Source organism: Herpailurus yagouaroundi, unplaced genomic scaffold (genome assembly GCF_014898765.1).
Source record: "Herpailurus yagouaroundi ecotype Mexico unplaced genomic scaffold, PumYag 183, whole genome shotgun sequence".
Lineage (NCBI taxonomy): Eukaryota > Metazoa > Chordata > Mammalia > Carnivora > Felidae > Herpailurus > Herpailurus yagouaroundi.
In genome coordinates this window covers 2538082-2550288 of record NW_024412414.1, presented here as the reverse complement: position 1 = coordinate 2550288, position 12207 = coordinate 2538082, and the positions used below count along the sequence as shown (strand labels likewise).

At 45.4% G+C, this 12207-nt stretch overlaps 2 protein-coding genes and 1 long non-coding RNA gene across 7 annotated transcripts in view; 2 read left to right on the top strand and 1 right to left on the bottom strand.

Moving 5' to 3' along the window:
* The window catches only part of MKRN2 (makorin ring finger protein 2), a 28365-nt gene extending 18981 nt beyond the window's left edge, over positions 1-9384 (top strand). For both annotated transcript variants that reach the window (XM_040491932.1, XM_040491933.1), the window contains exons 6-8: positions 1436-1546; positions 7616-7760; positions 7933-9384. In XM_040491932.1, the coding sequence (XP_040347866.1) occupies positions 1436-1546; positions 7616-7760; positions 7933-8070 (394 nt within the window). In that variant the 3' untranslated portion in view covers positions 8071-9384. The remainder of the gene's footprint in view (positions 1-1435; positions 1547-7615; positions 7761-7932) is intronic.
* RAF1 (Raf-1 proto-oncogene, serine/threonine kinase) overlaps positions 9294-12207 on the bottom strand; it is an 83721-nt gene continuing 80807 nt past the window's right edge. For all 4 annotated transcript variants that reach the window (XM_040491928.1, XM_040491929.1, XM_040491930.1 and 1 more), the window contains 4 exons: positions 11341-11459; positions 10852-10983; positions 10574-10708; positions 9294-10351 (listed from right to left, as the gene is read on the bottom strand). In XM_040491928.1, coding sequence (XP_040347862.1) covers positions 10208-10351; positions 10574-10708; positions 10852-10983; positions 11341-11459 — 530 coding nt within the window. In that variant the 3' untranslated portion in view covers positions 9294-10207. The remainder of the gene's footprint in view (positions 10352-10573; positions 10709-10851; positions 10984-11340; positions 11460-12207) is intronic.
* On the top strand, positions 11393-12064 carry LOC121041243 (uncharacterized). Its single transcript, XR_005795631.1, has 2 exons — positions 11393-11496; positions 11740-12064. It is a non-coding gene; the product is annotated as an uncharacterized LOC121041243 (long non-coding RNA).

Here is a 12207-nt window from a genome sequence, read left to right as displayed (position 1 = left end):
TTCTCTTTTACAGATAAGAAAACTGGGGTATAGTGATGTCAAGTAACTTGCCTCAAGTCACACATTTGTGTGGTACAATAATAACAGGTTTATTGAAATAAAAGTGTGCGGTTCAGTGGTTTTTAGTATTTTCACGGTTGTATAACCATCACTTCAATCTAGTTTTCGAACACTTTCATCATCCCCAAAAGAAACCTGTGTCTGCGTTCCCTGCCCATTTTCCCCCTGCTCCTTCTGTCCTGTGGATTTGCCTATTGTGGACATTGATTGTAAATGGAGCCTCCGGTACGCGGCCTCTCTCTGTGCAGCACTTTCACTCAGCAGGTTTTCAGAGATCGCCCATTTTGCACGTGCCGGCACTTCATTCCTCTTCACGGCCGAATAGCATTGCATTGTGTGGATGTCCACGTTTTGTTTGTTCATCAGTTGACAGGCGTTTGGATGGTTTTTCTCTGGGTTATAATAACTAATGCCTCTATGAGTATTCACACACAAGTTGTTGTGTGGCCGTATGTTTGAATTTCTTTTGGGTAGATACCCAGAAGTGGGATTGCTGGGTCATAGGGTAACTGTTCAGCTTATTGAGGAACTGCCGGGCTGCTCTCCACGGCGGCCACACCACAGATGAGGGCTCCACTTGCTCCCCACCTCATCAACACTTGTTACTGGTTGTATCTTGATTTTATTTATTTATTTTCTTAAGTGTATCTATTTTTGAGAAAGGGAGCACGAGCAGGTAAGGGGCAGAGAGGAGACCCGGAATCCTAAGCAGGCTCTGTGCTGAGCTTGAAGTCATGAACCATGAGATCATGACCTGAGCCAAAATCAAGAGTCTGAGCTTAACTGACTGAGCGCCCCAGGTGCCCCTCTGTTTCTGATACTAGCCATCCTCGTGGGTATGAAGTGTGATGTATTATGGTTCTGATTTGCATTTCCCTGATAACTAATGATATTGAGCATCTTTTTCTGTGCTTTTCAGCCATTTTGGAGAAATGCCTACTCAGATCTTTTGCCCATTTTAAAATTGGGGTTTTTGTGTGTTTTTTGTAAAGATTTTATTTTAAGTAATCTCTACACCCAAGGTGGGGCTTGAACTCACAACTGCAAAATCAAGAGTCACATGCTCTACTGACTGAGCCAGCCAGGCATTTCAAAGTGGGTTGTCTTTTTATTGTTGAGAAGAATATGTTTTTAACAATAAATAAGGTTCTACACCTGAAACTATTACTATACTCTATGTTAACTAACTGTAATTTAAATAAACTTGAAAAAAATGTAGGAAATAAGGTTCTTAGATGATTCTGATTGCACTTTTTGGAATTTTGGGTTAGGAAAACACCTGGAGTGGCCATGCATTTGAGCAAGGGGTTTGGTGGTGCAGTGCGCACAGGGTTTGTAATTCATCTGGCCCATACTGATCTGATTCTAATTTCAGGTCTTGTCCAGAATGCCGTGTGATATCAGAGTTTGTAATCCCAAGTGTGTACTGGGTAGAAGATCAGAATAAAAAGAATGAGTTGATCGAAGCTTTCAAACAGGGAATGGGGTAAGTACTTTGAGTTCAGGCATGATGCCTGTGCCTGCCGGGCAAATGCACTATATTTACATACCTTTGAACCCCACAGGTAATAATGTAATTTTTAGATTTTCAGTTTTGAGATATAATTAACAAATAAAATTTTAAAAGATTTAAAGTGTCACGGTGAGTTCACACATATCATGAAAGGATACTCCCATCCTGTTAATTATAATACACCTATCACCCCCTTTTTTTTTTTGCTTCATTTTTGGGTGAAAACATCCACGTTCTGCTCTTAGCAAATTTCAGTTTTACAGTGTTATCAACTATATAGTCACCATATTTTACATAAGATACTTATTCATCATATAGCTGAAAGTTTGTACTGTTTTACCAACCTTTCCTTATTTACCCTAACCTTTAGTCCCTGGGAATCACTTTTTTACTCTGTGAGTTTGACTGTTTTCATTTGTTTGGGTTTGTTTTAGATTTCACATGTAAGTGATATCAGCATTTGTTTTTCTTTGTCTGGTTAATTTCACTTAGCATAATGCCCTCAAGTTCCATCTGTGTTGTCACAAATGGCAGGATATCCTTCTTTGTTGTGGCTCAATAATATTCCATTTTATGTATATTCCACATCTTCTTTATCTGTTTGTTGACAGACACTTGGGTTGTTTCTGTATCTTGGCTGTTGTGAATAATGTTATAGCAAACACGGAAGTGTAGATATCTCTTCTAACAGGCATGAGGTGATATCTTATTGTGGTTGTGATTTGCATTTCCCTGATGATTAATAACGTTGAGCAACTTTCCATGTGTCTTGAACATTTGCACGTCTTCTTTGGGGAAAACGTCTATTCGGTTCCTCTGCCCATTTTTAAATGGAATGTGGTGGTTGTTTTTTTGCTCTTATATGAGTTCTTTGTAATATTTTCTCCAATTCAGTCGGTTGCCTTTTCATTTTGTTTGGTTTCCTTTGCTGTGCATGAAGCTTTTTAGTTTCATGGAGTCCCACGTGTTTATTTTTGCTTTTGTTGCTTTTGTTTTGGGTGGGCAAATCCACAAAGAACATTTGCTAAATAAGGTGAATGTCAAGGAGCTTACCCCTATGTTTTCTTCTAGGAGTTTTTATGGTTTCGGGGCTTACATTCAAGTCTTCAGTCAGTTTTGAGCTGTTGTGTATGGTGTAAGATAGTGGTCCAGTTTCCCTGGCATGTTTTATTGAAGAGCTTGTCCTTTCCCCATTGAATATCTCTGGCTCCTTTGTCGTAAATTAATTGACTAGATATGCATAGGCTTATTTCTGGGCCTTCTGTTCTGTTTCACTGAACTATGTATCTGTTTTTATGCTAGTACTAAACTGTTTGGATTACTATAGCTTTGTAGTACAGCTTGAAATCAGGAAATATGTCTCCAGGTATGTTGTTCTTTCTTAGGATTGCTTTGGCCATTGGGGGTCTTTGGTGGTTCCATACATATTTTGGGGTTGTTTGTCCTATTTCTGTGAAAAGTGCCATTGTAATTTTGATAGGGGTTGTTTTCAATCTGCAAATTGCTTTGGGCAGTGTAAACATTTTAATGGCATTTTTCCAATCCATGAGCATGGGATACTTCCCATTTATTTATGCCTTTGATTTCTTTCATTGTCTTAATAGTTTTTCAAGTGTACAAGTCTGTTTCACCTCCTCTGCTAAATTTAGTCCTAGGTATTTTATTCTTTCTGATGCAGTTGTAAATGGGGTTGTTTTCTTAATTTCACTTTGATAGTTCATTTAGTATATAGAAAGGCAGATGACTTTTTATAGATTTTGCATCCTGCAACTTTACTGTATAAAGCATGAATATAACATTTACATATGTTAGAACCCAGCAAGGTAATATGATTTTTGCATTTGAAAACTCACATTTTTTTTAAGAGAAAAAGTTTATATTTACTCAGATAATTTACTATTTCCAGTGCTCTTTGATTTGGTTTATAATTCTTTCCAGTTGGTATGATTTACCTTCAGCCTCAAGGACTGCTTTTAACGTTTGTTGATGTGCTGGTGATGAATTTTTAGTTTTCTTTTTAGCTGAAATTGCATTTCTTTTTTTTTTTTTTTCCAACGTTTATTTATTTTTGGGACAGAGAGAGACAGAGCATGAACGGGGGAGGGGCAGAGAAAGAGGGAGACACAGAATTGGAAACAGGCTCCAGGCTCTGAGCCATCAGCCCAGAGCCTGACGCGGGGCTCGAACTCCCGGACCGCGAGATCGTGACCTGGCTGAAGTCGGACGCTTAACCGACTGCGCCACCCAGGCGCCCCAGCTGAAATTGCATTTCTGTTCATTAAGGATATTTTCACTGAATATTGGCCTGATCGGTCCTATTTCCATCTTTGTCTCCTTTTGCAGTTAATACAGTTCTGGGTTAACAGTTTATTTTCTTTTTGTACTTTGCAAATATTGTTCTATTATATTCTGGCCTCTAGTTTCTGAGAAGTCAGTGGTCATTCACATTATGTCATTTCTCTAGGGTTGCTTTCAAGATTGTCTCTTTATCTTGGTTTTCAACAGTTTGCTCTTTTGCCTGGGAATGGTTTTCTTCATATTGTACTATGTATTTTTCTCTGAATATGTAGGGTTTCGTCATCCACCAAATTTAGGGAAATTTTGGCCATCAAATTTTTTCCCTGCCCTGTTTCTTCTTCTCCTGGGACTCTTAATTACATGTGATAGACTTTTTGATATTACCCTAATAAGCATTGGGGTCTGTTCATTTCTTTCCAATTTTTTTTTTTTTAGTATTTATTTATTTTTGAGAAAGAGAACAGAGTACGAGCAGGGGAAGGGTAGAGAGAGAGGGAGACACAGAATCCGAAGCAGGCTCCAAGCTGTCAGCATAAAGTCCAACATGGGGCTTGAACTCACGAACCGTGACATCATGACCTGGGTCGAAGTCAGACACTTAACTGAGCCAACCCAGGTGCCCCTTAAGCAACATTTCTAATCTCAGTTCGTTTTGTTTTTAATTTTTTCTTTTAATATTTGTTTATTTTTGAGAGAGAGAGACAGCGTGAGCAGAAGGGACAGATAGAGGGAGACACAGAGTCTGAGACAGGCTCCAGGCTGTGAACTGTCAGCACAGAGCCCGACACAGGGCTCGAACTCACAAACTGTGAGATCATGACCTGAGCTGAAGTCGGACGCTTAACCGACTGAGCCACCCAGGTGCCCCAAGTTTGTTTTTTAATCCTTGGTTAAGTTGCTGTGAGCCTGTTGCACTGATGTGTGGGCCAGCCATTTGTGCTGAGTTAACGTATAGTATTGGCATGCTTCCTCTTGTGTACTTTTCTGTGTGGGATTGCTTCCAGTGGATGATTTCCTCTCTTTCTGTTGGTCCTTCAGGCCCAAGAAACTGGATTTGACCCTGAAGGTTTAGACAGCCAACATTGGCATGCTTGAGGCTAAAAGCTGTTTTTTCTTTTTTTTTTTTATTTATTTTTATTTTTTTATTTTTAACATTTATTTATTTTTGAGACAGAGAGAGACAGAGCATGAACGGGGGAGGGGCAGAGAGAGAGGGAGACACAGAATCGGAAGCAGGCTCCATGCTCTGAGCCATCAGCCCAGAGCCAGATGCAGGGCTCGAACTCACAGACCGCGAGATCGTGACCTGAGCTGAAGTCGGACGCTTAACCGACTGAGCCACCCAGGCGCCCCTAAAAGCTGTTTTTTTCTTTAAAAAAAAAAAAAAAAAAAAAAAAGTCTTGACATTCTGTTCTTCCCGGTGCCTAATTTCTTGAAGGATCCTCCTGCTGCCTTCAGGTCTTTAAAAAAAATTTGTATCGCTAGTTATTTGCAGGAGGGTCAGGTCTGGTAGAAGTGTGCTTGGCTGTACTAAAGAGCGCCGTACGTCACCTTTTTTAATGGTTCCTTCAGATTGCCTGTCACTTAGTAAAAGCTGGTCATTTTCCTGGTTTACCAGTTTCCGCGCCCCCCCCCCCACCATGTGTTATATCTCCACCAGAGGGCAGGAGTGGCAAAGGTGGAGGGGCTGGACTATAGAAAGCAGCTGTGCTGGAGTTGGGAAATTCTCATGTTCTTGCTCTTTGGGTTGGTCTTGGCCTTAGTTTCTATTGATGGTGGTGTTTTTATGTGTTCCACACACATTTAATGTGCACCTACTACAGGCCAGGCACCTTCAAGCTAAGCACCAATGGAGGACATCAAGCATAGATTAGTAAAGGAATTTCAATGAAAATTGCAGAAGGGCAATATTATTGCATGTTTTTTGGTGACAAATTCTTAATGAGAGTACCAAGCCACATGTCACAACAGAGAAAGCACTTGGATCCACCTGGGAGCATCAGGGAAAGCAGCATGGGGACCCTGAGCCATGAAGCATGAACAGCTATCTGTGTGTGTAGAGAGGGGAGGACAGAGTGGAATGACAGGGGTACAGAATGATACAAATGTGTCTGGGTAGCAGTGGCCCTGGGATTGAGAGAGGTGTGTACAAGGATGTGGTAGGACCTACAGGGACAGATAGGCTGGAGTGGAATCTCGGGGGGTTGGGGGGGTGCAGAACAAGCGACACACTGTTGGGCACGCTCCTTGGTGGTAATGTGAAGAGGCTGGAACCTGGTGGGAGCGAGGCCAATTAAGAAATGACTGTGGCGGGTAGCAGAGGACAGCACCCCCAGGGGCTTTAGTAGTGTGGGGGCAGAAAGGATGGAGTGATTGGAGGCGTAACAATTGGGAGAGCTGAGAGCAAAGAGGCAGTCAGAGTGCACTGTCCTTGGTGACCAGGTAAGGCTGGGGGAGAAAAAAGCACAGTATTGGGGGGCAGGACTAGAGAATCACTTTTTGAACTTGAGTTTATTAAAGCCAGTGTCCAGCAGATTGGTGAGAACTCACTGCCTGAGCAGTCATTTGAAGATCTCAGAGCCTCAGGGGTGGAGGCTGTGACAGGTCTGTGCCTGCACCTCTGTACCTCTGCTTGGATCCCCTCCCCAGCCCGTGCTGGGGTCACACCTGGTAGGAGTAGGTGCCCAGGCAAGCACGGCACGCCGTCCTTCACTGGACATTTGTTAGGGGGCTTTCTCTGTGCCGCTCTGAGGTCTCAGAGACCCTCACCACCAGTCTCTGGCATCCTCTTGTCTGAGAAGACAGACAGACACTGGTGTCAAGAGTCTCCCTTCTTTGTTATCAGCCACTGTCACATACCCCACCTGCCCCTGGTAGCAGTAGCCTGCCCTTTCTGTGGTGATCTTGCTTTCTCTTCCCTTCCTCAGGACTCCCAGATGCCCTCTTGCCTTTTTGGGCATCTTCACCCCTTCTTCACCATGGGTCATTTGATTATAAGCCAAATTTCCTGTAAGCAAGAAGAAATAAGAATTTTCTGGTGGTTGTGTTTTTCCTGAGGAACAGGTGTTCTTAATGTAGGGATCTGTGGGTAGAATTTGAAGATGGGGGGAAAGGGGGATGAACTTTTTGCTTTGTTTTTTAGACCTGTGTATTTCATTTTATCCATTTAAAAAACTTTCCTGAGAAGGGGTCCGTAGAGTTAACATAACACAGAGTTAAGAAGCCCTGCTTTAGATCTAGAGGGTTGGGACCAAGGAAAATTGGAGTGAGACCTCTAACTTTGGGCAGCTGCTGAAATTCACTGCTTTTCCTGTGCCTCCTAAGTCAAGGCTCCTGGGGTCACATTGACATCATTGCTGGCTAGGAGGAAGGGAAATTTCCCTGGGTGGTGCTGCTATTGGGACTTTGAGCTGAGGCAAGTAGCCCAGCTTCAGAACCTTGGAACCCTGACAACCGGCTCAGAGCAGCCATCAGGTTGTCCTCCCCCCGAATGCCTGAGTACTGCAAGCTCAAAACAGTGAAGTCCCCCGTGCAAGTTCAATTCTGTGTGAGGCCACATGTCACAATGGCAACACTATCCAACTTGGAAATCAGCATCCTAACCTCACGGAGCCTCAGTTTCCCCACCTATGAAGTAAGGCTCATCTAGCTCTGGCATTGTGGGCAGGGACGGAGGAAAGCCTTGGTTCTTCTGGGGCCCAGGCTCTCCCACAATCCTGTTGACTTTTTCTTTCTGTTTTTCAGGAAAAAAGCTTGTAAATACTTTGAGCAAGGCAAAGGGACCTGCCCATTTGGAAGCAAATGCCTTTACCGCCATGCTTACCCTGACGGGCGGCTGGCAGAGCCTGAGAAACCTCGGAAGCAGCTCAGTTCTGAGGGCACTGTGAGGGTAAGGACTTTGATGTCTCTGTCAAGGACACTTACACGGTGGCATTTCCGGGTACTGGTGCTTTCCCTAATAGCTTTGGTACCAGGGAACGGGGTGAGCAAAAGAAAAACAGCATCTGGCCTTCACGTTACCACTAATAACCACCAGGCATGTTTGCTGGCTCTTTTTGCAGTTCTTTAATTCAGTGCGACTCTGGGATTTCATTGAGAACCGAGAAAGCCGGCATGTCCCCAATACTGAAGACGTTGACATGACAGAGCTTGGGGACCTCTTCATGCACCTGTCTGGAGTGGAGTCGTCAGAACCCTAAGGAGTAGCCAGTTACCCCTGTACCTTGGGCTCTGCCGGCCAAGCCTTCCCAAGCTAGGGCGTGCGGAGCTTCCTTCACTGCAGCCTGAGCTGCACCTGACCTTGGTCTCATCCACTCCATTATTACAGCCGTGGGAGAAGTGAAGGATATAAAATAGCCCAACAAGTATATGGAATCGCTGCTTTTATAGTTGATCTCTTTAGTTGCATCTCAAGCTCCTCAGAGGGACCAGCTGACCAGCCAGATGGGAGTTTTGATTGATTGCTTTTAAAAACAACCTGGCTCCTATCCTTGAGCTTTAGCTCCCTAGAAACAGTCACCGTGCAGATTCGTTTTTCTTAACCAAGTATTCCTCACCCTTATAAAACGATTCCTCTCTAGTCGATTTCCCTAGTGTACTTAGTGTGTAGTCAAAACTGTTTCTTGAAAAGCTCTGTATAAATCAAGGGGGCACCACACACCTTAGCCTAAAACTTGTGCTCTTCAGTGTCCCAAATCAGAGCAGGAGTCCCGCTGCCGTGTGTTCAATAAATTCCCTGTAAGGAGGGGGCTCTTGAAGTAGCAGGCAGTGTAGGGCAGAGGTATGGCCCCTCGTTTCTGGTTGGTGTTGGGGCCACATGCTCCAGGGAAACACGTCCCCGGCTGTCACCGGTGGGCTTTCCTGGGGCTCTCTTTGGGCTCATGCCCCAAGGGTAGTTTTACTGAGGGTCAACACACACATGCTCTTCCGTGTGGCCCCTGCTCAAAGCCACGTGTTCTGTCTGTAAGCCTGGCTTTGATTTGAACTTTTAGTAAGAAATGAAATGGCACGCAGCAGTTTCTGGTTCTGACCCAGCAGTGGTCCTGAACAGAACAAGTCCTCTGTCATCAGTTGTGACTTTAATTGAAGGAACATAACTTTGTGAATCAGAACAAATTCACCCCAGGCCTGAATTAATCTATTTTTATAAATAGGTATAGATACCAAATATTTTATAAAATGCATTAAAGTGTAGGTAGAAAAAGGTTTACTCTTACCTGAGTTTAGAATGCTTGCTTTTTCCATTTTTTATAGTTAACTCTTTAGTGAAGGGTGACAGCACAAAGACTGAATTAGATTCCTTCGCAGCAGAGGCTCTGGGCCTGTTTCCTGCTGGTTGAGTTCTTGCTCCAGGAGGGATGAACAAATGGGAGAGTTTAAGCTGTAAGCTCAGTATTTAAAAGGAAGAAACAGCCATTAAACCTACATTTAATTTATTTTATTAAAATAACATAATTGAACCATCAGATAACTGTATTTTGTCAGGCGCAATAAAAACAAAATTAAAACCCAAATCATCAAGAAAACCTGTATTCCTGGCTTCCTTGCATACACGTGATGTGACTGAAGAGAAAGGCTGGCCCGGCGGCCCCGCCCCATAGGGGCAGCTCCTGGAAGACAGATTCAGCATGATGGAAGACTGCTCCCTGAGAGAGCGGAGACTGGGAGGGGCAGGCCAAACGCCTCTTCGGAAAACCGTCCCAATGCACTGGAGACCTCCAAGGAAAGGAAGTGCCCCCAAAGTCAAGGTCCATAGTTCCATAGTACCAACGCAGGTTCCTTCAGGCGGCCGTCGTCTCGACAGTCCTGGGCTGTTTGGTGCGTTATGTGCAAAACTACCTGTTTGGCGCCATACCACTAACTCTGAAGAACGGTCCTTCCGTGACAAGCATTCCACATAGGAGCTGATGCCCCATATCCACATGTCCACGTCAGGGCTGGTTTGTCTGCTACCTTCATTTCCCCTCTGAGTGCTTTTTCTTGCCCTAAAAATACTCATTTAGCCAATAGCTGGGGCCCCAGATCATGTATTGCCAACTGTAGCCACTGGTGCATCTGGAGAAGGCTTGGCTCATGAGCGTGGGGGGGGTGGGGGGGGTGGAGAGATGCAGGGAGGGAGCAGGACAAACCAGCATTGCAAATGGCTTCCCTCTCCCAGGGCCAGAAAGGGTAGAAAAGAAGGCAACATGAAGTTAAGGCCCTGTGAGTAGTCTAGAAGGTCCTTAGCAGCAGCTTCTCTGAAAATGAGCTCTCTGCCTCCATCAAAAGGGAGGAGAAAGGTGGTGCCTGCTGACTTCCCTTCCTCCCCTGGTGGCCTGAGTGCAGGTGCAAAGTCAGCTAGAAGACAGGCAGTCTAGGGGATGTGGTCAACGTGCAGGCGTTGATATCCTCAGTGTGGGCCGCCCGGTGCAGGGATGGCTCAGAAGCACTCCGGTTGATTTTCGGCAGAGAGTGTTGGAGAAGCTCGATGGAAGACAGGATCTAAAATGAAGCAGTGTCATTAGGTGGGTTTGGTGTCACAGCAGAAGCAGCAGCAGCAGCTCTCAGTGAGGAGTCCAAACACGGGCCCTTGTCCCCACCCCACCTGCAGCATCTGGTGCAGAACACGAGCCCTGTCCTATAGAAAACCCACACCTCCCTCCTCATTTCTGTCATTAGGAATTTCTGCTGGAATCCGTTCCCACCCCCTGAGCTGAGTCTTACCTGGGGAAAAAGAGGCCTCTCTTCCTTAACCTTCTTCACACAGTCAGCTACAAGCCTCTTCATTGCTTTGGGGCAGTTCTTATATAGCTTACTGAGGTCTGGGGAGGCATATCCTCGGCCCACCATGAAGATGATCTAAGAGGAAGGAAACCGTTGAGGGACTGGGTGGAGGCACAACAGAGACAGCAACTTCTGAACCTCCTGCTCACACTGGCAGGAGGCCCAGGGCCTTCCACAGCTGAATCTGGATCCGCAGCAGCCAGCAACAGTGCACATACCTGGTCGCGGTTATTGATGTGGGAGTAAGGAAGCTCCCCTGTCATGAGCTCATAGAGCACAATGCCGTAGGAGTAGACATCAGACTGGAAGCTGAATGGGTTATTATCCTGCATTCGGATCACCTCGGGGGCCTACAGGGACAAAATGCATTCATTCATCACCATGTGGGCCCCACAGACATCCAGATGCCAGGCTGTCCCTTCCCCTGGATATAAGACAGTCCTTTCCTCAGTTCTGCACCTCTTCCCCACTCGGGTTCACACAAGCTCGGGAAGCCTAGTCTCTGGTACCCAGCACCTATGCCTCAGTATGGTTCTGATCGCTAGCTTCCAGAAAACCCAAATTTGCCTCAGGCTGTCTGACGTCACTGAAGGCCTCACTGAGGTATCTGGACTTCCAGGAAAATGTCGAGAAATGTAAGTATACACACAGACCTCTGGGGTACCCCTTCCACCTGCACTCTGCTAGGGGGAGCCTCGCCTCCTCACCATCCACAGGACAGAGCCAGTGGGTTGTTCGACCTGCTGAGAACCGCTCCAGCGCGACTTTACTGTTGCCAAACCAAAATCTCCAATTTTCACCGTCAGGCCTTCATGGAGAAATATATCTCAATGCTTGTTAAGGACTCTGGTTTCAAAAGAACGGTCAAGTTAATTTTATTTTTTTAAAGTTTTTTTTTTTCAACGTTTATTTATTTTTGGGACAGAGAGAGACAGAGCATGAACGGGAGAGGGGCAGAGAGAGAGGGAGACTCAGAATCGGAAACAGGCTCCAGGCTCTGAGCCATCAGCCCAGAGCCTGACGCGGGGCTCGAACTCACGGACCACGAGATCGTGACCTGGCTGAAGTCGGACACTTAACCGACTGCGCCACCCAGGCGCCCCGAGGTCAAGTTAATTTTAAACCACTTCCCAAAGGTCTGAAGAGCAGACCATCTCTCTGCTCTGCACCCCGCCCCTCCCCTCCCCTCTGACTGCCCCAGCCTCCTTTGCACTGATTTGCTTGGATTTCTACAGTTTTAAAAAGTGCTTCCAAACTGCCTTTCTTCCATGAGGCATGTAGCAGTTGCTCAGGGCGGCAGATTATTTGGCTCCAGCCAAAAATCAGGCTATTTCCCCCTGCTGCTTCTCCCCATTTACACATCTAGGTGCCAGGTCCCTGGCCTTCTGACCTTCCCATGTAACAAGGGAATCTTAAACCCGAAGATTTCTCCGAGAACAGGCTGCCATCTGCAGCTTCTTACCAGAAGCCAAGTGTGATGGCTTACATTGGTTTCTGCCTGCTGTGTGCCCTCAAATGACAAACGTGTGAATAACAATTCAGCATTCACTAAGCACTGAATGCTGTCCAAAGAA